This window comes from Kwoniella botswanensis, chromosome 1 (genome assembly GCF_036426115.1).
Source record: "Kwoniella botswanensis chromosome 1, complete sequence".
In the NCBI taxonomy this organism is placed as follows: Eukaryota; Fungi; Basidiomycota; class Tremellomycetes; order Tremellales; family Cryptococcaceae; genus Kwoniella; species Kwoniella botswanensis.
In genome coordinates this window covers 17,056,224-17,079,212 of record NC_088599.1, presented here as the reverse complement: position 1 = coordinate 17,079,212, position 22,989 = coordinate 17,056,224, and the positions used below count along the sequence as shown (strand labels likewise).

Sequence of the window (22,989 nt, the reverse complement as noted above, 5' to 3'; positions counted from 1 at the left end):
GGCTGCTCAAGTAGCATCAAGCATGGGGGACAAGTGAAAACACAATCCAAGACGATATGGACAGCTGCAGGTGCAGACGCGGAAAAGAAGCCAGAGTAAGCAAAGCAAGGCACAAGGGATGACGTTGTTGTTTTTCAGGACTTTTAAGCTACTAGCGAAAAAAGACAGCCCTGAAAGTCAACAAGAGAACAAAGACAAAACACGTGTGGCATGGGAAATACTGTAAGTGGCGTTTTGCTGACATTGAACGATTTCATCCATCCTTTGAGTCTGATGGTATATGACGAGGTAATTAAAGGAGTGTGTATCTGTCAATCTTTGCTGTGCTGGGAAAGGTAGTTCAAGCTGCCATATATCAAGCCGCTTAAGACTCTGCCACCATCTGTTGGATTAAGCACACAACTGTTGCAGTATGCGAAGCAGTACTTCCACCCAACCTTCACACCTCCCATCAAACTATTCGACTCTCATAAGTTTACATCCCACCGTCACTCCCAGACCAGAAGGATCAGGTAGAAGATGGCATTTGACCTGTCCGATTAGCATCACTCATGACTCTCAACCTCTTATTCAGGCGGCCGTGGGTTCAATAGGTTTATCGAAAGGTCCGGAGGATTGTATAAAAGAGTTAAGAGGTACGATTGAATTGTTTTTGGATATTTCGAATCAGTCTAATGCCACAATACAAAGAACGTCTGATCAGAATAGAGTGCAGATGAAGTTTGAAAAGAAAACATACCTAGATGCGATCATCTGGTCGACAGATCATTCAAATACGAATGCGAATGATATATCGGTGGAAGTCGAACATACCCAGATGAGTTTGAATCGAGCGGATAGAATCAAACAATGGGCAAAGAGTAAAGTGGTCAGTGGTATTGGTATTGGTGTGAGCGATATGATGAAAGATGATTTCAAGAGGGTATATTATGGATGTAATTGTCGATATCCTTGTGAATGCGATACCGATAGATGATTATATAGTAGAATACCAAAATAACTACAGTGTATCAGTGTAAGTAGGCATACATTTCAGATACTACCTGGTGTATGTAATAAGCTAGAAACATACTTGAGGTCTATGTCTTCGATATGTGTTTCCCCACTTACCTTGCCTTGCTAGAGAGAATTGTCGATGATTCTTTCTCTTCGCGTCATCGCAGTTTTGGAGCGGACACTTCCCTTCATCTCGATCGAGACAAGTCGAGAATCTACTTCAATCAGGTTGCTTCGCATGGAATCATGCAGAAATTCCTGTGAGTGTGGTACAGTATGTGATGTGGGTATCACATTTTTTAAATGAATCGCATACATCTAAGGCGACGACTGCAAGTTGTGTTATTGTACTGACAAATAACTGAAAAAGCAATTCAACCTTTCAATTCTTTACGAATGAAATTTCAATAGTTTCTTCTGTATACTGACGAGAACGATTAATCGGCAATTATACTTATGGTAAAGCTTGACATGCCATGTGATATCTTCGAAGAAGCTTACCAATCCACGAGGTTCGATAACAATCCACCCGTATATCGTCCATCGTTGTCTGAATGGCAAGATGCTGAAGTGGAAGAAACGAATTTCGAGAACAAGTGGATTCTTAAATATCGATCAGAAAAGGATCAGACCTCCTATTTCAGCATTGTCTTCCACCCATTGAGGAAGACCGAAACCATAGTCAAAGAGACGCTAGATGGATTAATTGATAATCTCAACTCGTGCAACCAGTCTATGCTAAATGAACATGAATGTCAACATGAGTTTGAAAAGGTTATTTCCACTCAATTATCGGCTGAACAAGATACCAGCAATACCGAAAACACCATTGTGAGTGTACATCTGACCCATCTTATAGAAGATGAAGTGGTGAAAGTTAGGAACGGAGCTACAAAGAGGTCTAGGAATGGTACGTGGTCTGTAAGTCATGGTGGGAGTTGATGAACTCACACTGCTTTCCTGAATGAGTGGTATATGTACTGAGAAACACACATGGTCTCTACATGTAACAAGGTACACCATGTACCGTGTAGGACAATATGGATGACCCGATGTGGCAAATGCGATCACAGTAAGTCGATCGTTGTATATCACAAAACAGACAGATTGTAGATTGGCCATTAACCTGTTCTCAATCTGATGAGATACAGCACTGTACAGGGCTGGACGAGTCGACTGTCACTGTCGGATCATTGAGTCTGATTAGTGTGATGCTCGATCATGAGATACAGCATTGCACTATATGTCGAACTGAGTGTGCTCTCCTGCCTGCTTCTACCTCCAGCTTGATCCGCACCATGACCTTCTACAGTATTCAGTTGCCGCTCTGATCAGAGTGCATATCATCCATCTTCTTTCACTGTCCGAGAGCGGGACGGAGTCATAAACCTCGTGATTCCCAAATTTCATTTCCAGTTCTGATTCTCCGAAGTCACTGCAGTGTAATTCAGATCGTTTGGAGTTACCCTCCTCCATCATCGTAGAAGAGGCGAAGGAACTGGTGGGTGCCCTACTGGCTGTCTAAAGGATTCACGTCCTTTGATGTATGCTATTTATAACAATCGGAGATTGATAAATATCTTTCTGCACTGTCAACCGATGTATTTCCTTTATTCGAGTACTTTTCCCCCTTCCAATCCCGCAATATAAGGGTATTGAATATCTATTTAGATAAGGTGATCTTTTGATCCAAAGAATTGGGGGGGGGGGGGATACATTCTTTTTCCCGATTGGGCATATTCTAAGACACATCCATACCGATCGAGTCATTTATGATCTCGGTCTCGGCCAATCAAGCGGAGATTTAAGAAGGATCTATCACTACACCCATGTATCGGAGTCGTAGTCATCCTTTATCGTGATATACCTGTAAGGACCCGATACGTCTAAGTGGCTTTGGTTCCGACGATACCTAGACCAGCCAGGAGAAAAGTTATATAAGGCAAATGAATTCGCCCTCATCAAGGTGTTATTCGCAGCAATTCGTTACTAAGCTCCTCAAGTGAACTTACTTGGCAGATTTATAGTCAAACGTATTACCAAAGCCACAACCGTAAATACTTTTATACGAAACGATGTCATCTTCCAGAGATAAATCACAAAGTTGGAATTCTACCCAAAAAGGTCAATTCAAATTTGTTCCCAGTATCCAACCTTCCACCCAAGGACAGGGGGGTAAATGGAAATACGATTGCGATTTTACATCTCAGAGAAGTTGGATAGGAACAGTGAGTAAAACGGGTATCGAACATGCTATGAAGAATATAGAAATTGGTATGGAAGATATCGCCAAGACGTTCAATGATCCTACCTCAACTTTTCAATCGATTGAATCTAAGATGGAAGCTTTGAAAACATGGGAGGAAGGAATCAAATCACAAATCGAAGGTTTTAAACTTGATTACCCACAATTTGACTTTGTAGGGGAATGGATGTGCATCGATGCGGATGCACACAGCAGACCTACCAACTAGATTCAGAGATCCATTTCTCAGAGAATGAGTATATATTAGAATATCGACCATTTCTTGGAAGCTTTGTCTCAAGGAGGTTTGAATACAGCTCAGTATCTGAATTGATTTTATATGTATGTCGGTATGGTATGTGATCGATGTAGAGGTGAACGCAATTTTACTGTGAATGCGCTTTTGATTCTCACGAGTGATATCGGCCAGACAGAGATGGTTTTCGAACTTTTATGAGTTTTAGAAGAACGATTAGGCAATGACTTTGATTAACTCAAATCACTCTCATAAACTTCTTCGATTAAACGACAGCCGTGCATATGATAATCGGCTTATTGATGACAACGTCAAATCAACTTTCAGGTTATATTCCTCTACAGTTTCTCCTCCACTGTTCTCTTTCCATACTTTCGGTCTCACCGACCATCCAGTCCCTCAATCCCTTCTCATCAGCCTCCCTTTCCTCCTGAGGCGTCATGATCCTACTTTTCGCCCTACATCCAAACATCCTTCTATACGTTCCACTCGCCACTCTCCCACTATCCTCCAAGGTCCATATCAGCCTTTCCATCTCGTCCGTTGTCAATGGAGCAGGTATAAGAGATTTCAAATATGTATAATCCTTTTGCGAAGCTGCAGGTGGATCCCGAAGCTGAGTCGAAGAGGGTGATTGATGCTGAAGTGAGATGATGGATGATGATATCTGTTGGCCGGCAGTATTGAGGATCACACTCCATTTATTCCAATACCTATCCAAGCGTCCATTTATTCCATTCATTATAGATGGAGGTAAGACATCTTCGAATGAAGACAGTATTCTGATCGAATATATGTTATGTCGAAACAATTCTTCTTTGAGGAAATTCAACGAACGAAGTATCTCCACTAGGTGATGGTATCTCTCTTGAGTAGAGGGGGAAGAAGAAGAACGAGAAAGAGGGGTCCGATGTGAGTGTGAGTGTGATCGATCGGAAGGAAGAGGTGAATTGAATGGATGATCATCAGGCAATTTCCTTTCTACCTCTTCTCTATCTTCTGGGACTGTCAATGGCCCACCTTCCAACCAACTTCTTTTCTGTTTGATATGCGTAGGCGGTGAAGGGAATTGATAATTGCCTAGATCTACTTCCAATGACCGCTGTCCAGACCCGGAACCAGATCTTGGATATTCCGTCGAGCTCGTTCTAGTCATATGTGATATACTGGTTATACTGTTCACATCGAGTAAATCTAATGCACTCCCTTGTTGAGCTCTCTGACTGACCCTTGAGATCGTTCCTGTCCCTCTAGCACCATGGACCATATCTTCATGATCTTCTCCATTCGAATGACACGGCGTGGTGGGAGTTTGAGTGAACTCGGACGAACCGAGTGTTGGAGTGACAATCTCCCATTCTTCTTCACTTGTCGTCCCCCCTGCCCCTGCTAAAGAAGAAGGACGTCGATGTTGACGTTGACGGATGATAGAAGCTTTCCGACTAACTTCTTTGGCTTTGGACCAAATCTTCGAGCTCTTACGACGCACCGTAGCGAGATTACCTCCATTATTGATCTCCGATTCTCGAGCTTCATCTCGGTTGATCAAGGTGGAATGAGATTGAGATCGCATATGATCCAAAGAGGGTCGAGGAGAGAGGAGGTTGGTCAAACGGATTTTCTCCTGGGTGAAGTGTTGGGGACGAATGGTAGGTATAGGGATCCATCGTAGATCATGATCTCCATTTGAATGACCAGTCGAACTTGCGTCTGGTCTAATAGGAGAGGTATGGCCGTACATTGATAGTGCTCCTTCCAAAGGGTATATGAAGGGAGAGAAACGTCACTTATCGATGTGAAAGATTCAGTACGAAATATCGTTTGCGGATCGCAGAGGTGGTTGGAGCTTCAAGTGATTTCATATGCTACCTCATCTGTAACAACTCACATTCCCCCTTCCTTCCTCCAATGAGAACGATATTTGATTTCCACCAAGCTTCCACCAAGCCTAATATGACTCTCTTTCTGTACCTTGTTGAAATTTCACTTGAATTTTATGGAGGGCAAAAGCGAGATTTAGTGATGTGATGAAACAGCGATGGTGAGGAGTAGCCAAGTAGGTTAGGTACATGTACAAGTATTATTATACTGTGGGTTGTTGAATGTTGGATGAATGACCCAAAAGATTGGGAAGATGAACCAGAAGTCATCCTCTCAATCTCAAGGTTCTAGAATTTCTTTTAGTCCAGTGCAGTGGAAGAAAAAGAAAAAGGAAAAGAAAAATCAGCCGCGTAGCCTTGTACCCGTACTCCATCTAAAACGACAGAAGGCGAACGAGGTCTTGGTGTCTTGGTTTGGTTCGTCATTGATCTAGATCAGGTCCACAATTCATCCCCATAGTCTAAATGATAAGGAGACATGTATGTATGCTCAAGAGTGAATCAGTCGAAAGAAGATAGGAAAAAGCAACCTGAGACCAGAATCGTTGAACGAGCCCTATCGATAGATTCGAATCTGAGTCCGAAAAATACCTTCCGATGAGGTATGTCACCGTCCCCCGGACCTGAGCCTGAGCCTGAGCAGATAGACAGCTAGACACCTCGTTTCATATTTCTAAGGCTGGAAAGTGTCATTTGACCAATGTCTAGACCATTGGTAGAGTGGGTACAAAACCAGAATGGATAGAATAGGATGGACTCTTATACTCGTATTCATATGTGTATGTAGGTAGATGTGAACGAACGAATGAAAGGGATAAAAAAGAGACATACGAATAGCACAAACTAAAACCTTACTGTAATGCAGTTTTTGATCTGATTACAGGATTCCTGTTTCTATCTTTCTCGAAGAGCAGAAGGATTCTCTATAAGATTATTTGATATTGGATAATCACAATACTAATCCTTTTTATACACAAACAATCAACCATATATACAATAATCGATGTTCTCCCATCACTCCCTTCCACTGTAAGGTTCATATTTCCAGATCCTAGCCATACAATCACCACTTCCACTCGCCAAATAACCACCTGACCTAGCCAAATCAATGGATATGACAGAGTTCTTGTGTCCCTGAAGCATAAGTTGTGCTTGACCGGTTGCGATATGCCAGAATTGGATCGATCGATCTTTCGAACCTGAGACTACCCATTGGCCGTCTGGAGAGATGGCGACGGAGAGGACATAGTCCTATATGCATGGGTGAGTCAGCATGAGTCAAGACAATTTCAGTAGCATGAACGAAGGCGAAAAGGACGACTGTACGACGAGAACATGAAAAAGGAAATGTATAACCCACCTTGTGCCCATTCAGAGTAGATTGACAAGTACCCAAATTCTTTTGAATATCCTTTGATCCAGGAGGTAAGGTCTCGGCTTCTCGCTTCGTACCTGTCAAATCCCAGATTCGGAGAGTTCGATCGAGAGATCCGGAGACAAGGCATTTTCCATCAGGCGAGAATGCGACGCTGCGATGCATTTCAGATGAGAGTAAATCAGCAAATAGGAAATTTACGAGGGATTGCAGTTCACGATAGACGATAGACGAGACTGGTAGTTTGGGTTTTCTACATGAAGGATGCTTCACCTGTATACTGAATCCTTGTGTCCCTTGAGCCTCTCTACTTGTTGTCCAGTTTGGACGTTCCATACTCTCACCATCGTATCGAGTGATCCGGCAGCTACGAGCTTACCATCGGGAGATACTAGTTACGCATTGCATCAGCATCCTACCTCTACTTGTCGATAAAACGTAGGATTATCAAACTCACACGCAACACTGGTGATACCCGCATCGATTGGACCATGTTCATTATGGATGAAATCTTCGATTCTCAAATCAAATACACAAAGACCCTTTTCGATATCCCAGATTCTAGCTGATTTATCACCTGATCCAGAGACTAAGAATCTACCATCTCTTGAGAAATCGAGAGAATAAATCTCTTGCATGTGTCCTTGTAACAAATGTCTGATTCTCTTTTGCTTGATATCCCAGATCTGTACACAAGCAGTGATCAGCTTATTCCATCGGGTGGGATGCCAAAGGAAGTAGAAACTGATGATGAACTCACCCTGATTTGTCGATCTTCAGCACCGGTAGCTAAGAATTTACCATCCGGACTGAAACAGATACTTCGGATGTATAAATCGCCAGTTCGGTTGGCAGCTTCATCTTGGAGAGTGCTATATCGGAACATAGAATCAGTAAGGGGTATTTGGCGGATCTGATATGGACCAGCACTCACGTTACCCTTCCTCCAGATTTCACGTCGTAGATCTGAGCGGTTCTGTTACAACCGGTAGCCAAGTATTTGCCATCGTTTGAGAACTTCACACAACAGACGACACTGATCAGGATGTATTATTAGCTTTCAAGGATGTCCCACTTCTATCTGACGACTCGACTGTAGCAGAAATAAACTTGCGTCTCATGTTCGAGGGTATGCACCAGGGCCACGTCTAATTGTTTTCGCATCTGGCTGCTCCACATAGCTTGCCAATCACCTCCTTCCTTCTTGAGCTCTCTCGAGACATTGTCTGGATCAAGATCTGATAAATGTACGGGAGGTGATGGTGGTACGTTCGAAGCTGCGATCGCTCTTTCCCTATTACGTCTGTCTCTTTCTCTATCGGTTGATGCGGGTCGAGGGATGATTCCTCCCGGAGGTGGGTAGGGTGATCGAGCTAGACAAGAAAAAATTGAAATTGGAAATTCAATACGGGGTATGGGAGTAAAAGAGAAGGTGGCACTCACATCCACCAGATTCAGCACCATTAAGAGGGGGTCCAGGGAGGGATTTCCCGTAAGGAGGTCTATCCCTCTCATCGTTACCTGGTCTAGGCAATTCAGGCGGTGAAGTAGGTCCGCCAGTTCCGGGTACACCTGAGGGTCCTGCTCCACTTTGACCACCACGGCTTTCTAATTCTCTTCTCAATCGTGCGATTTCCCCCTCGTACCTGCAAATTTGAAGTGGAGTGAGCAAGTTGTTTGTTGATAAAACATGTCAAGTACTACTCACTCTTGTCTGACTTTGGCATGATTAGATTCGAGTTCGTATAATGATTGTCTGATCAATCCGAGTTCGTTGATCTGTTGCTGGACTATGAGGTAGTAGAGGGGTTAGCGTAAGGTGTCTTCAAGATTGAATACAGTTGTATTCTGGTATCATATACTCATACGATACGTGTATGTCGCATTCGTATATATAATATCATCCCACCTTCCCACCCTTGACATAAACACCGCCCCCATCCCACCCCGAACTGCCGTATCTATAGTAAAAACTCACTCTTCGCCTCGTACTCATCCCTCTGCGCCTTCCATATATTCCCCTCTTGACCCACTTGTTCAAACTCTTGCTTTATCAATTCAAAGAATTCGTTCAATCTCACGTTGGACGAAGTCGATAATACACTAGGTTGTTGTTGTCCTGGCATCCCTTGAGGAGGAGGGGGTGGTGCTTGTTGAGATTGAGATTGTTGGGATTGAGATTGTTGGGATTGAGATTGATTAGATTGCGAGGTCGCTCCTGCAGGTGGGAGTCGGTGATGCTATCCATCCATACAACGTAAAGTAACATATCAGTATCTCTATCAGTGCAATGCATACTACAATTCTAACCAAAGAGAGAAAGAGGAACATAGTAAGAACGACGCGAAGAAGGAAAGTTGACGTACGTTATATATAGGCGGTTGCATATTTGTTTATCTCTCTATGATTTGTTCCTCCTTCGCGGGTATATGATGATCGGTACGAGATGAGGAGGAGGTGTACAGGTGGATGAGGATGATCAATGGACGATAAAAGGAATGTGGTGAAGTGGAATGAAGAGTGGTAATGTTTAGTTGATCGATGTTGGTGTTGCTGTCATCTTAGTCTGTGCCCCCATTTACCACTTGTACCACTTCTGATTTCCCATTTCTTCTCTTATGCTCTGAGCTTGGACCTTTTTTGACCCTTAACCTGTTAGACTATTGCTGCAGTTGTGTCATCCGCATAAAGTACTGTTACGCCAAACCATAAACCTCCGATCAGGTACGGCTAAACCAGCTCGAACATATTATGTAACACGTCACTCTATAATACACCACGTGATATGCCTCCCATGTTCATGAACGCGTCGAGGGGAACTGGAGGAGAGACGGAAGAAAGTCAAGATCAGAGCATTCTCGATTCATTCATGTTGAACGACATCAACAACAATACAGCATAGCATAGTATAATATAACACCATACCATCATACCCCTTCACGATGCCACAGATGTTCACACCTCCCAATCCATCATCCTCTTCTTCATCCAATCCACCAGCTATCCCTTACTCCCCTATCCCTTCCACCTCGGTACACAGACATCATCGACGAAATTTACCCGCTCGATCATCCTTATCTAACAGTTTCTCATTCGCACCTGCTCATACACATAATCTTGTGGCAGACCAATCTACACTCAATGATATATCCATAGATGAACCGAGCGATTTGAGTTTCTCTTTCACCTATCCATCCAGATCAAGAAATCAAATGAAGAAATCGACCAACGGCATTGGGATGAATACCAATGTGGTGGAACAAGGCAATAGAGGTATATCACAGGTATCACCTAGGTTCAGACACAGATCAGGATCAGGATCAGGATCGTATAATGGTACAGGTACTCCGTCTGGTGTTGGAAGGAATTTACCGAAATCTAGATTGAGAGAAACGGAAATCTCCCCTTTACCTTTACCGTTACCTGAGAGGACTAGACGAACTTCACCTAGAAAGAAAAGTCAGAACAATCAAAACAATCATCGTGATCATGACTTGTCAGCGACTGATGAAGATGATGATGAAGTACAACTGGAAGAGGAAGGAGGAGGAGAGAAGAATTGGGGTATGGTAGATTCCATGAGACTCTGGAGACATGATGCGATCATGCAACATTTATATGAGACGGCTGCTTTTTGGGGTGATAAGATATTGAGTTGGACGGGTAAGTCTATCACAGTTAACCATCACATCGTATCTCAATTCTTTGGACTGGTTGATCCGATCGAGAGATATCACTAACATTTTTTACTTTTACTATGTTCTAGGTGACCCAAACGATGCATTCTGGTTAGCTCAAACGCACTTCCTAACGGGTCATTACCTCCGAGCGGAAAAACTGTTGACCGATCCATTATCCCCTCCACCGAAGAATAGCTTGGGAATAAGGGATAAAGGGAAAGGTAGATTGGATGTAGATGAAGATGATCTCATGAATGGCAATAGACACATCGAGATTGGGATATCTTCTCATGGGAGTATCGGGGTAGAAAGAAGGCTGGTGGATGAGAGTCTGGCTTGTAGATATCTTGCCGCTCAATGTTTGGTAAGTTTTCTCTCTCTCTTTTGTGTACGACCATATATTTTGTGCTTAACTGATATTGTTGGATAATAGGTACATCAGGAAAAATATCATGAAGCTTTGGAATTACTGGGAGAATCGAATCCTTTTAAAGAGACTGGTAAGCTGTGGGAACGTATTCAGCGAATGTTGATGGTGATCAGCTTATATTGATCATGGTGATGTCGTTCAGGTCCGGATACAGGTCCAGATTCACCTTCGCAAGACGAAGGGATAAAGGTGAGCATCTCCAAGGTTTATCTTGCGTCCAGAAATAACGGGTCAGATCTGGTGAACTGACAATGATATTCTGCTCATAGCTTCACTCATCAATATGTCATTTACGTGCTTTACTTCATTTACGATTATCGTCGTTCGCATTAGCGAAAGAATCATTCATGGAAGCTTTGATGTTGGACGTTAAGAATTACGATGCGTTCAAGGAGTTGATAGAAGGTGGAATGATGAGTGAGAAAGAGGGTGAGTGCCATGTCGAATATTGCATAGATTGGATCAAGAGTATATGGGATTGACTTATCTTACGTGGTATATGGTAGAATGGGAATTCATTCGTAATCTGTCATATCGAAAACAACTTTCAGAAGAAGATGGTCATTTTGTCAAACTGATGTATATGACCAAATTGAAAAAGGTGAGCTATATCCCTTCCATCTCAATTGTCTCAGTATATCGATATATTGTTCAGACGGACAGCTGATAGGTTGAATCGGTATTACAGGACGGTCATGTCAAAGAGGTTGAACGAGCCCGAGAAGAATTAACGAAACAGTATGGTCTAGGTGATAATTGTGACGTCCTGGTGGGACTGGCAGATGAATTGTATTCGAAATATAAATGGGAGGATTGTTATGCTGTTACGACGAAGTGAGTGGAAACTTCCACGCTGTAGTCGATCTGTAGCGGGTTTTACCTCATAGACGACGGACGATAATCATCATTTGTGATGAAGTTGACGATGGTTCCCCATCTGGTTGTCTGTATGATATAATGCTGATCTCGTTTCATCGTCAATAGGATATTATCTCGTATACCAGGTCATCCCACGGCATTACCATTACATCTAGCATGTATGCACCATATTCACCGACTACGATCTTCCCTTTTCATGCTTGCGCATGACTTGGTCGAACAGGATCCTCAAGCTGCTACGACATGGTATGCGGTGGGGTTATGGTATTTCAGCGGTAAAAGATGGGCAGAAGCTAGAAGGTATTTTAGGTGAGTTCGGTTGATAGTTCCGCTTATGGAATCTTATGAAACTTTCAATCACAACTGAGGGGAATTTTGATGGATTTATATAGTAAAGCAAACTTGATCGATTCTCGATTCGCTCCTGCGTGGATAGCTTTCGCCCATTCATTCGCATATGAAGGTGAACATGATCATGCTATTACTGCTTATTCCACTTCGGCGAGGTTGTTCCAAGGGTCGGTAAAAACCTCTTTTCACCTTGACAAGCATTCAAGCTGACACTGCTTCTGTTTGAACTTGACCAGATCCCACTTACCCCTCTTATTTATCGGAATGGAACATCTCCAGTTGTCCGCGTCTAACCTCGCAGAAGAATATTTCAGAGCTGCAGAGGTGATCAATTCTTCTGATCCGCTCTTACTGAATGAGCTGGGTGTGGTTGCGTATAACAGAGAAGAGTGAGTGTTTGTCATGCCATGCGTGAGAGGGTTACCTTTCAGTATCGGTATCAGCGATTTCTCAGGGTACTTTCACCAAAACTGATATGTGTTCTGTAGCTACGACCAAGCTGCAAGCTACTTCAGGAAAGCCCTCAGAGCCTCATGGGAGATGCAAGGTGTTAAATCCGTTTGGGCAGTCACTTATTGTAATCTTGGACATGCCTATAGGCACATGAGGTGGGTAGATTGTGTCTCTTCATCGATTTATATGTTTCTTACATCAGGGCTCGATTTCTTCCTTCGATCATCATTGAGTTAGAATTGAAGCTGATCTGTGATACGTTGTGGTATGTAGAAACTATGATAAAGCCGAACACAACTATCGTCTAACGATCCGACTGGACCCCACCAACTCTATTGCCTACTCGTCCTTGGGGATGATATGGCAATTAAGAGGCGAGATTAGAGAGTCGATCAAGATCTATCATCAATCCCTATCTCTCAATTCACAAGATCCAATATCGACTGTATTATTGGAGATGAGTCTGAAAGAACAGATGGATAGTTTGGATCCGACGAGTTTACCTGGTTTACCTGGACGCTTGGGAGAGAGGGATTTGGATCCTTTCAATGTTCCTAAGGTGAGTTTTAATTACTCTAATTCATCGTTCATGTGAATTGATGTTGTTCGATTGAATATAGGGAAACCCAATATTCGGACCATTACCTATTGAGCTCGATCCGGCTACGTTAGATGATGCAGGAGGTGAAAGTATCATACATCCCCCTCCGTCAACTTCTCACGGAGGATATCAATTCAATTCCAATGGGATAAATGGGATGGAAGAGATAAGTCAGATTGGAAGAGTTGATTTGGCAATTGAAGAAGAAGTGGGAGAAGGAAGTACGATGGAGATTGAGGACGATTGAGGATACCAAATCGCAACAAGTCGGCAAAAGGAGGAGTGTATCAATGTCATCTTCTCGTCATTCGGCCGTATGAGTGATGATGCTGTGTATCTAGTATCCAAGAATATCCCATGTTCATATGTAATTCAAGAAATAACACGTTCTATTTATTGATGTTGGATCGACTGTTCAACTATTCATAGAAACGAAACATCAACAAAGTGTACAAGATTCACACAGAGTAATTGTTGATGTCGATGGTATTCTAGGAGACATCGTTCCCTTTCTTTGATTATAGAATATCTGAGTTATTCATAGAAACAAAGTATCAACAAAGTGATTGTTAATTTAAATGGGGTCCCACTATAGAGATTTACGTTGATTCCAAAGAAATGAACAAAGAAGCGAATCCGAAGTGTGTGAGAGATGCGATCGCATAGCCTTGCGGATAGATCGGACAACCGTACTCTGTGAGATTACTCGTTGCATGACTTGTAGTCGTACTCGTATACCCCCTTCAACCCCTTATGGCACGTTTTTTGTCGGAATGTTCCGTGGGATTTCCCTTCATACCATGCCATACATCATCATGCCGTGTCATTCCATGCACAGCAAGAAGTGGTATATAACGATATGAAAGTAAGACATGCGCTGTGCTCGTCATTAACATCATCGTCATTGAACACACGGCTGGTCATCTGGCTTTTCTTGCAGACGTATGAAAGAATCATTTTCGCACAAGCCATTTTCGACCACATCACATTTCAATTATGCAGAACATGATTCGTTTCATATGCAAAGAGAGAAAGGACGAACATGTTTTAGTGCGGTTGGATGTTTCGGACCATCTCACTGTTCTGCAGTGTTGTATTTCCCCAAATACTTTCTTTGTAAACGAATCTGAGAATTAAGGGGGCACCCGGCATGTTACTTAGGGATTGATGTTGATTTACGTCATCGGGAAGCTGGAAACCACGTTGTTCAGGTGTTTGTTGGGAAAGAAAGAAAATGACGCTAAAAATATCATTTACCCTGTTACCCTGTATCGGTGTACCTGACATCGCCTCAGGTATCAAAGAATAGCATAGCGGCGAATAGCTCAGCTCAGTTTTCAAGCAAACTTCGCAGTCCGAGGGTGACAGAGGTATGTATGTATATGTATGTATTTATGTATGTAACCTATGTTTTCATCGTTTTTTCACTTTGCTTTTGTTACAGCTATAGTAGTGTTATTCTTTTCTTCTTTCTTCATCATCATCAACATCCTCAATTGTTTGTTTTCAAGAAGAAGAAAGAAGAAGAAGTTGCAGTTTCAGTAGATTTAGTTTTTATCTCTAATCGGTTCGGATATATCATCGATATCATCAATATCAATAACAACGATCCAAATCGTCCGATCTATCTTCTGTTCAACCACCTCTCTTCGAAACTGCAGTCTACTTTCGGATAGTCCACAATATCAGTGCAGGTGATATCATAGCATAGCTTATAGCACAAATATAATATCCTACCTGGTGAGTCTTTACAATTCCGCTTGGCCTTTCCTTGGCCTACGATAATTACAATAATATTCCTTCATCACCTTTCATCAAACACCGCTTTACGTTCTCGTTCTCGTCTTACATTCACATCCTTCCTGAGATACTTTTACATTGCTTTTCAACATTCCTCGGTGGCAAATACATCATAACCATCATCTCCCATCATTTGTTACGCTTTGATCATCAACCACTCGATTAGCGTCATCATCAAACATTCGCCCTTTTTTTTCCCTTTTCTTACAACAATTCTCATCACAGCATACTACTCTGCGGTATAAACTCGCTAACCACTACGCTGTGTCATCTTATCATCTCCACTCCCACTTCTTCGCTTCATACCGTACCAACTGGTCTTTCGGCGTACAACAAACCCTTTCAACGCACCACGTACGATCCAAACCTTCCTTTGATACACTTTGTTCACGTTCAACCTCAAAAACATCCTTTGATCTCTTACTCCCAATCCCACTCCCACTCATCCAGCAGTCCGACTACACCCTACACCCTATCCTATCCTATCCCATCCGTTTCATTTCTTTTCCTTTCCCTTTTTCTCTTTATTTTCTATTTTATATATAAAGTAAAATACCCATTCTTATTGATCCATCTCAACGAAGAAGAAGGCAATAAAGAAAACTCCCCCTCCAAATCAATTTTACGATCCTCAAGATCAAATCAACTACAACAACATGTCATCTATAAACATCCTTACGCTCCTTCCCCTTTTACCCCTCCTCGTCCTCGGTTCAGCATGGAGAGATCCAGCTGCTCCTCCATTAGATGGTAGGAAACGTGCTGCCGCTGCTGCGACTCCACTGGATTTTGAGAGTGTCGGTGATACAGGTGTCAGTGCGCAGATGGTAAGTCCCACTCAACCCAAACACTGTACTGGGTAAGATAACAAGCTGATCTTCTCGCCACTTCCCTCTCAATAGGTATTCTTGGGTAACAATAAGAAGATTTACGTGTTGGACAAGACTGAGAATAACCCTGTGGAGATTGACGGAGAGTATGGGACTCACCCTGCTTGGGCTACCGAGTATGATATCGAGACCAATGAATGTGAGTGAATGGTTCAGTCATACGATATAGACCTGGAGGAAACTGACTGATTTTGCGGTGTCCAGATCGAACGATGGATGTCTTCTCGAATACCTTCTGTGCGGGTGGTGGTGTGCTGGGCAATGGTACTTGGGTGGTATTCGGTGGTAATCAACGTAAGTCATCCCCATACTATCGACTTCAATGAAACAATTCCCATATTGGTTTCGAGAGCTGACATATTCCTCCTTTCGTTTAGCTGTAACTACGGGTGGTGTCGCTTCCACTGCTGCCGAAGCGTACTCGGATACTGACGGTGGTACCGCCATTCGAATGCTTACTCCTTGTACCGACGAGTCATGTGAATACATACAGGGGACAACCTCTTATTCGACATCCGATAACAACACTGGTGGATGGCTTCAGATGACAGGAAGACGATGGTACCCCATGGTAGAAGCTTTACCGGATGGATCGTTGATCATCATCGGTGGTGATAAGAACGGTGGATACGTCAACACTCAAGCTCAGGATAATCCAACATACGAATTCTTCCCACCTCGTGCCGATGATCCCGTAGACTTACAGTTCCTTGCCGATACCCTCCCCATCAACCTCTACGCTTTGACATGGTTGATGCCCTCTGGTAAACTCTTCATGCAGGCTAACCGAAAGACCATTCTCTACGATTACAACACCAAGGAGACCACCGATCTTCCCGACATGCCTTACGCTGCTCGTGTCTACCCTGCTTCTGCAGCCACCGCCATGCTCCCCTTGATCCCGGACAACGACTACGCCGCTACGATCCTATTCTGCGGTGGTTCTAACACGACCCAGTGGGGTAACGACGGTACAGCTGGTTACAATGTTACTGCTGTTCCCGCCGACAACACCTGTGTGAGAATCACACCAGAAGGTAGTGCCAAGTACGAGGATGACGATTACATGTTCGAAGGTAGAAGTATGGGTCAATTTGTCATTCTTCCAGATGGAACTTTCTGGATGGGTAATGGTGTGGGTATGGGAACTGCCGGTTATGGTGATGATGGATACTCTGTTGGACGTGAGTGATATTTCATCCATCCATGCACGATGGTCTCAGCTGACATCGAAATGGTTATCCATAGAATCATACGGTCAAGCTCCAATCTACATGCCCGCTATCTACAACTCTTCTGCACCTGCTGGATCACGATGGAACCGAACCGGTTTGACCGCCTCTGCCAACGAGAGAATGTATCACTCCACGGCCATTCTGTTACCTGATGGGTCCATCTTCATCGCTGGTTCCAACCCTAACAAAGATTTCACCACTACTCAATGGCGATCTCGAACCGACTCTGAGAAATGGTACCCATGGTACTACAACGAAGAACGACCCGTCTACGAAGGTCTCCCCCAAAACCTCACTTACGGTGGATCGTCATTCAACATCACCTTGAACAATACCGACGAAGCTACCGCTCAGAATACCAAGGTTGTCGTTATTCGAGGTGGATTCAATACGCATGCTATTGGTTTCGGTCAACGATATCTCCAACTCAACTCGAGCTACTCGGTAGATATGAATACAGGTAAGACGACACACATCGTCTCTCAGATGCCTGGAACCAACGGACCCAACTTGTTCCAACCTGGACCAGCGATGTTCTTCGTCGTTGTTAATGGTGTACCATCGCAAGGTGAATTCATCATGGTCGGATCCGGTAAATTAGAAACTCAAACTACTCAAGCGAATGAGGATCTACCTACATCGACTATAATAGCTCTCACTACGCCTTCGTCGACAGAAAGTGCGGACAGTTCGTCAGCATCGACCAACCAGGGTGCTACCACCACTTCATCATCGACTCATGCTGTTGTGATTGGCTTGACGAGTACCTTGATAGCGGGTTTGATATCGTGCTTGTCATTCTTATAATCAGAACGACCACGAACATATATAGATTGATTGGCTCAATAACCCAAAAAGCATTCCTCATTAGCATACATGACGATTTCATCATTTGTAACTTCTTTTTCAACAACCGTTTCAAATGGACATTTCTTCATTCTTATGTCTCCTTCGGACAGTTTCTTAGCATATAGTTCTTATTTTCATTCTGTAGATAATAGTTCGTTTTAATATAAATAGCATTTTTGAAGATTCACGATGGGACTTTTCTTTTTAGAGGTTACTTGTTTGATCCAATTCATTCACTCATTCATTCGTTGATTATCAAAAGACGGACAATTCTGTTTGATCGAGAGTCATCAACAGAGAGTACTATGATGATGATAATGAAAATGATTATGCATCTCAGTGCATGTGTACGTATAGATGAGTGAATAGCAGCTGAAGTGGTTCAGTAGGTATGCCACTGTGAGTGACTGTAAGCTGTGCTGTTTGGTTTGGTTGTGCGTCATCGCCACTTCACTCGAACGCATAACGTAACATATCTCAACTGGTTGAACAACATCATCAACATCACTGCACTGGACATCACCTCGTATTGTATACATACAGACAAGATGGGTGCATCAACGACCCTTTCAAGCGATGATAAAGCAAAGGTGAAAAAAGCCATCCCATCTTCAAGTTCGACCAATAAAATCGTTACTGCTACAGTAGCGAGGGTATATCAGTGTAAATCTGGTAGTCAATCGTGAGTCGAGCTCTACTCTGTATATCATGTACCCATTAGGTCTTATGATCGCATCTATCGATTCTGTTGATTTGATGTGGAGCTAACACACGGGCGACGAGGGTTGTAGATGGTCATACGCTGGAGCAGAAGGTGCATTGGTATTTTGTGCTGATAAGGCGAGAGGTGGATTATGGTTCAGAGTAGTTGACTTATCTGTAAGCATACATTCAACTTCCCCGCTACCATCCGAATTTACTATGCGACGGTACATTGGACGAAGCTGATGGCAAGATGGGATGTAAATAGTCATACCGTGGTGTCATCTGGGAACACGAATTACCAAATGAGATAGAGTATAATCAGGAGAAACCTTTCTTTCATTCTTGGCAAGGTGATGTGAGTTGTGCTAGGTCATATATGTACCACTGCGAGATACTGCTGCTACACCTAGTGATACTCGAGAAATATCTATTCATACTGACTTGTTCGATGCATTGACCCGCAGAACTCCCAATTCGCATTTGTCTTTGCGTCCGAACAGGAAGCCCATGATTTCTATAAGAAAGTAGCTAATAGGTCGAAATATGCTAGTGAGTCGTATCAGCCACTGAAAATCTAGGTGGTTGCCCAATAACTATTTTGCTGATTTTGTGTGAAATGCTTTGCCTAGCTAAAGTGAAAGAAGATAAGAAAGAGAAAGCTAGTACGTCAACACCGACCAAGAAAAAGAAAGGAGGAAAGATCGATAAATCACTCATCTCTGGACCCGTAAGTATACCTTCGAGAAACCGTCAAAGCATTCTTGTTGCTGATGTTACGATATCGATGACTTAGTCCGCTGGATCATTCAAACATGTTGCTCATATGGGATTCGATAGTGAGAAAGGGTTCTCGTCATCTGGTGTGGATCCATCATGGCAGATCCTCCTTGAACAACTTAGTATGAAAGGAATTTCAGCAAAGGATATTCAACAGAATGAGAAATTCATTAAGGACTTTGTACAGCAACAAGGTGGTATAGAGAAGGTAAGCGACATTTGGATTCGATTTATGTTTGCATAGTCAAAATCATAAGTTGATGGATGACTGATACCTTGATCAGGCTACTGCACCCAAGAAACCTCCTCCACCACCTGCACCGACCTCACGTCGAAAGCCCGCTCCTCCACCACCTACCTCTCGCTCTGCTCGACCATCCTCCGTGGCTGTACCTACATCCGCACCTCCCCCTCCACCCCCACCAGGTCGATCATCCCTTCCACCCTCTGCTCCTCCCCCTCCACCACCACCCATTGCACCTCCTCGGAATAGCGTCGCAGCACCTCCGCCCCCACCTCCCCCACCTGCACCACCACGAGCAGGCGGATCAGCACCCCCTCCCCCTCCTCCACCACCACCGCCAGCAGGAGGTCGAGGTGCACCTCCCCCACCTCCCCCTCCTCCTTCAGCCGGTCGAGCACCCCCAGCACCACCTGTACCTTCCGCGGGGGGAGATACGGGTCGTTCGGCACTACTTGCGTCGATCCAAGGGAAGGGAGTACACAACCTCAAGAAAGTCGATCCTACCGAACAACGCGTGTCGCCCTTGGCTGGTGGCGCTGCTGCTGTCGGCGCTGGGGCGGTCGTAGGTGCCGGAGCTGCTGCGGCTGTAGCTTCTACTACTGAAGATGGTGAGTTACGTGCATTCTGATAGATGTGAACGTGGTGGTGATGGAAATTGAAGATGCAAATGCTAATGTGTTTGTGTTCGATGTTGTTTTAGCCCCTGATCTAGCGTCGAGTTTGGCCGCTGCGTTATCCAAGAGAAAGGCGGATATAGGAAGTGATGATGAGGATGATAGTGATGATGATGAGTGGGATTAGGTTGCAGCGTGAACTGGTGTAGAATGTGATTTTGTAGGTATGTAATGTATTTGATCAGCTTCTACATACGTGTTGATCGGTCGGATCGTTATCTGCTCAACACGAACACGCGATTTGTCGTGTCCAATACCAAAGGTTGAAAAAAGATCACTAACCTGACTAATTACTGATCATTCCCCTGATGATGGAAGGTTGAACGGCGATTGAGTTCTGGAGTAGAAACCTTAGTATAACTTGTACTAAAGGATTCTGTCTTTGTCCTTCAACTCTCAGTGGGAACCTTTCATAATTATTGATCAGCTTAATGTTCCTTTCTCCAACTTACTTTTGACTTTCGCCAAGGGGAGTATAAACAAAGGACCTTTGACCTTGAATGACTTGACTTACTTGTCTTGTTGACGCAGATGACATACTGATATAGACAAGATCTTATAAAAGACTTTCGTGTCCATATATTTGAAAATGAATATAAACGATTGATAACCTCTACTTACGTTTGAGATAACAGAAAACCCAAAAGATTAAAGGGAAAATCGCCATTCTGAACATAATTGTTCCAACATGTTATCAATCTTCTTATCAGCTTTACCCACTTCCCTAGCTCTACTATGGACATCTTACGGTCCACCTTCATCGACTGGATCCAGTGGATTAGGAATTGAGAGTCTGGTAGAATACACAAGTAATTTACCCCTATCGTTGGATGAGAATGGTATGAAGATCAGAATCAATATGGATGGTACTTGTGGGTCGGTGCGAGAAAAGTAGGATGTGAGGAAGGTCTGGTAGGTAAGATGGTTAGGTGAGTTAATCTGTCGAAACTATGGATAGATGGATCTCTTGACATTTTGATTAATGGACTGATCGATTGATTGGTTGGGTGGTTGGTTGATTGGTCATCCGATATAGCAATACCATCCTTTTTCTCCTATCTTATCAAATCTACTACTCCCTCGTCACTTATACTCTCCTGTTGGGTATGTTCTACCATTATACAACTACTAAACGATGGATGAACAATTCAGAATTAAAAGTATTAAGGAGATTTACGTCGATGGTGTTGGTTATTAAAGATTTAATTGGTGTATTTGGTGTTGTAAGTTTGCTTTACCGTTTCATTCATTTATTGATTTTACTCGTGTCTGTATCCATTTCATCATCAATGATAAGTTCATAAACTGATAATTGACGATAATGGCCACTGTATAGATCTTCTCATCACTTTCTCTCTTACTTCTACCTCTTATCGATCCTTCAGTCGATCACATCATAGATGTCAAATTAGGTTGGGCAAGTATCGTTAGTATTTTCGCTGTGTTTGGTTCGACCCTCTTAACTGCCGGTTATGACAATTGGTCTAAAGAACTGTTGAAAGGACAAGCTGAAAAGTAAGTACACATTTGATATATCATATTTTGATCGTTTTGGTGTTGTGATACCGGAGGAAGAGCTAAAGTTGATCGGTCATACTGTAGCGGTGTTTTCTTGAGTGATGACATTATCGATGATATTGAACACTCATCTGTTGATTTGGAGAAAAGGTCAGAATGAAAGACCACTGTCTTCGGGAAACGAAGATCGAAGTGGAGTTGGAGCAAAGTCAATGAACAAGTTTCCCTTCTTTTACCGTATCCTACATGCCCATGTATCCAAGTACTATTGATGGATTTGTATAGACCAGCTTAAATATCTGTATGTAACTCGATTCATCACTTGTCATCTTCAAAATACCTCAATCGTGATCTTATCAAAGTACACTGCGCGCTTACTTCCCAATTTCTGGGTAAGAGAGATCAATGGGATTCTCGCTTCATCATTTCTCTTCGGTTCGAACATACAGTACACTGGTCTACCCTTTGTAACACTCAATACTCTACCATGAACGTTCTCATCGAATCGGCACTGCAATGAGGACCAGAAGAAGTCTCTTGCTTTGATTTTAATAGGAATCACGCTATTTCGGATTAAATTTCATCATCATATCTTTCTCGAATACGAAAACGATTATGGAGTAGAAAAATCAATATAACAACCCTTCAGAATCGCGACCATAGACCAGAGACCGGAAGAAACACGTAACGTAAGAGTCAAAATATCATCTATGAGAGTCAAAAAGGAGAGAGAAGAGAAAAAGAGACATTGAATATCTATGAGGTAAAGAGGGAGATTTGACGTTGAATCTGATTGATATACTGTAACTTGGAAATATAGGAAAAGAGATGGTAGTTATCGATTATATATCCTGTTGATCCAACCAGATACTAGGGAGGGAAAAGCAAGAATAGGGATAGGAGTTTGTTTGATTTCGGATTCGGACTAAGATTGAAGATCGATCATTTAAAGGTTGAAGGTTGATTTTGATTCGGTATTTCAATATTGTTTAATTATCGATTTCTTTATTCGGGTTTGGGATTGGGATTAACAACAATGGAATACGTTTCTTGATATTTCTATTTCTATATTTCAGATTTGACAACATAAAGTATCTTTTCTCCTACAACGACTTAACCCCCCGCACAACCTTGAGATATCGCTTGTTTCA

The 22,989-nt window shown here is 43.0% G+C and overlaps 8 protein-coding genes across 8 annotated transcripts; 6 read left to right on the top strand and 2 right to left on the bottom strand.

Annotated features, from left to right (window-relative positions):
* Positions 1-412: 412 nt before the first annotated feature.
* On the top strand, positions 413-976 carry L199_006460 (uncharacterized protein; the record flags this gene model as incomplete). Its single annotated transcript, XM_064892159.1, has 1 exon — positions 413-976. The coding sequence occupies one exon, from the start codon at positions 413-415 to the stop codon at positions 974-976; it is 564 nt and encodes a 187-aa protein (XP_064748231.1).
* A 2,095-nt stretch (positions 977-3,071) lies between these two features.
* Positions 3,072-3,470, top strand: L199_006459 (uncharacterized protein; the record flags this gene model as incomplete). Its single annotated transcript, XM_064892158.1, has 1 exon — positions 3,072-3,470. The coding sequence occupies one exon, from the start codon at positions 3,072-3,074 to the stop codon at positions 3,468-3,470; it is 399 nt and encodes a 132-aa protein (XP_064748230.1).
* A 355-nt stretch (positions 3,471-3,825) lies between these two features.
* Positions 3,826-5,238, bottom strand: L199_006458 (uncharacterized protein; the record flags this gene model as incomplete). Its single annotated transcript, XM_064892157.1, has 1 exon — positions 3,826-5,238. The coding sequence occupies one exon, from the start codon at positions 5,236-5,238 to the stop codon at positions 3,826-3,828; it is 1,413 nt and encodes a 470-aa protein (XP_064748229.1).
* Positions 5,239-6,391: 1,153 nt separating this feature from the next.
* On the bottom strand, positions 6,392-9,139 carry L199_006457 (uncharacterized protein; the record flags this gene model as incomplete). The annotated part of the gene is made up of 11 exons (XM_064892156.1): positions 6,392-6,628; positions 6,738-6,906; positions 7,026-7,143; positions 7,210-7,438; positions 7,513-7,624; positions 7,687-7,788; positions 7,867-8,125; positions 8,196-8,398; positions 8,461-8,542; positions 8,731-8,992; positions 9,119-9,139. 11 exons carry the CDS (start codon positions 9,137-9,139, stop codon positions 6,392-6,394), a joined length of 1,794 nt encoding a protein of 597 aa, XP_064748228.1.
* Positions 9,140-9,694: 555 nt separating this feature from the next.
* L199_006456 (uncharacterized protein) lies at positions 9,695-13,393 on the top strand (the record flags this gene model as incomplete). The annotated part of the gene is made up of 13 exons (XM_064892155.1): positions 9,695-10,415; positions 10,519-10,796; positions 10,866-10,932; positions 11,005-11,051; positions 11,132-11,291; positions 11,369-11,463; positions 11,551-11,696; positions 11,847-12,050; positions 12,134-12,259; positions 12,329-12,481; positions 12,581-12,700; positions 12,819-13,104; positions 13,166-13,393. The coding sequence occupies 13 exons, from the start codon at positions 9,695-9,697 to the stop codon at positions 13,391-13,393; spliced, it is 2,631 nt and encodes an 876-aa protein (XP_064748227.1).
* A 2,209-nt stretch (positions 13,394-15,602) lies between these two features.
* On the top strand, positions 15,603-17,878 carry L199_006455 (uncharacterized protein; the record flags this gene model as incomplete). Its single annotated transcript, XM_064892154.1, has 5 exons — positions 15,603-15,773; positions 15,849-15,975; positions 16,041-16,130; positions 16,214-17,020; positions 17,085-17,878. The coding sequence occupies 5 exons, from the start codon at positions 15,603-15,605 to the stop codon at positions 17,876-17,878; spliced, it is 1,989 nt and encodes a 662-aa protein (XP_064748226.1).
* Positions 17,879-18,468: 590 nt separating this feature from the next.
* Positions 18,469-20,447, top strand: L199_006454 (uncharacterized protein; the record flags this gene model as incomplete). Its single annotated transcript, XM_064892153.1, has 8 exons — positions 18,469-18,602; positions 18,712-18,799; positions 18,891-18,980; positions 19,090-19,174; positions 19,255-19,352; positions 19,419-19,610; positions 19,687-20,254; positions 20,347-20,447. 8 exons carry the CDS (start codon positions 18,469-18,471, stop codon positions 20,445-20,447), a joined length of 1,356 nt encoding a protein of 451 aa, XP_064748225.1.
* A 561-nt stretch (positions 20,448-21,008) lies between these two features.
* Positions 21,009-21,998, top strand: L199_006453 (uncharacterized protein; the record flags this gene model as incomplete). Its single annotated transcript, XM_064892152.1, has 5 exons — positions 21,009-21,192; positions 21,237-21,249; positions 21,357-21,543; positions 21,657-21,835; positions 21,923-21,998. 5 exons carry the CDS (start codon positions 21,009-21,011, stop codon positions 21,996-21,998), a joined length of 639 nt encoding a protein of 212 aa, XP_064748224.1.
* Between the last annotated feature and the right edge of the window lie 991 nt (positions 21,999-22,989).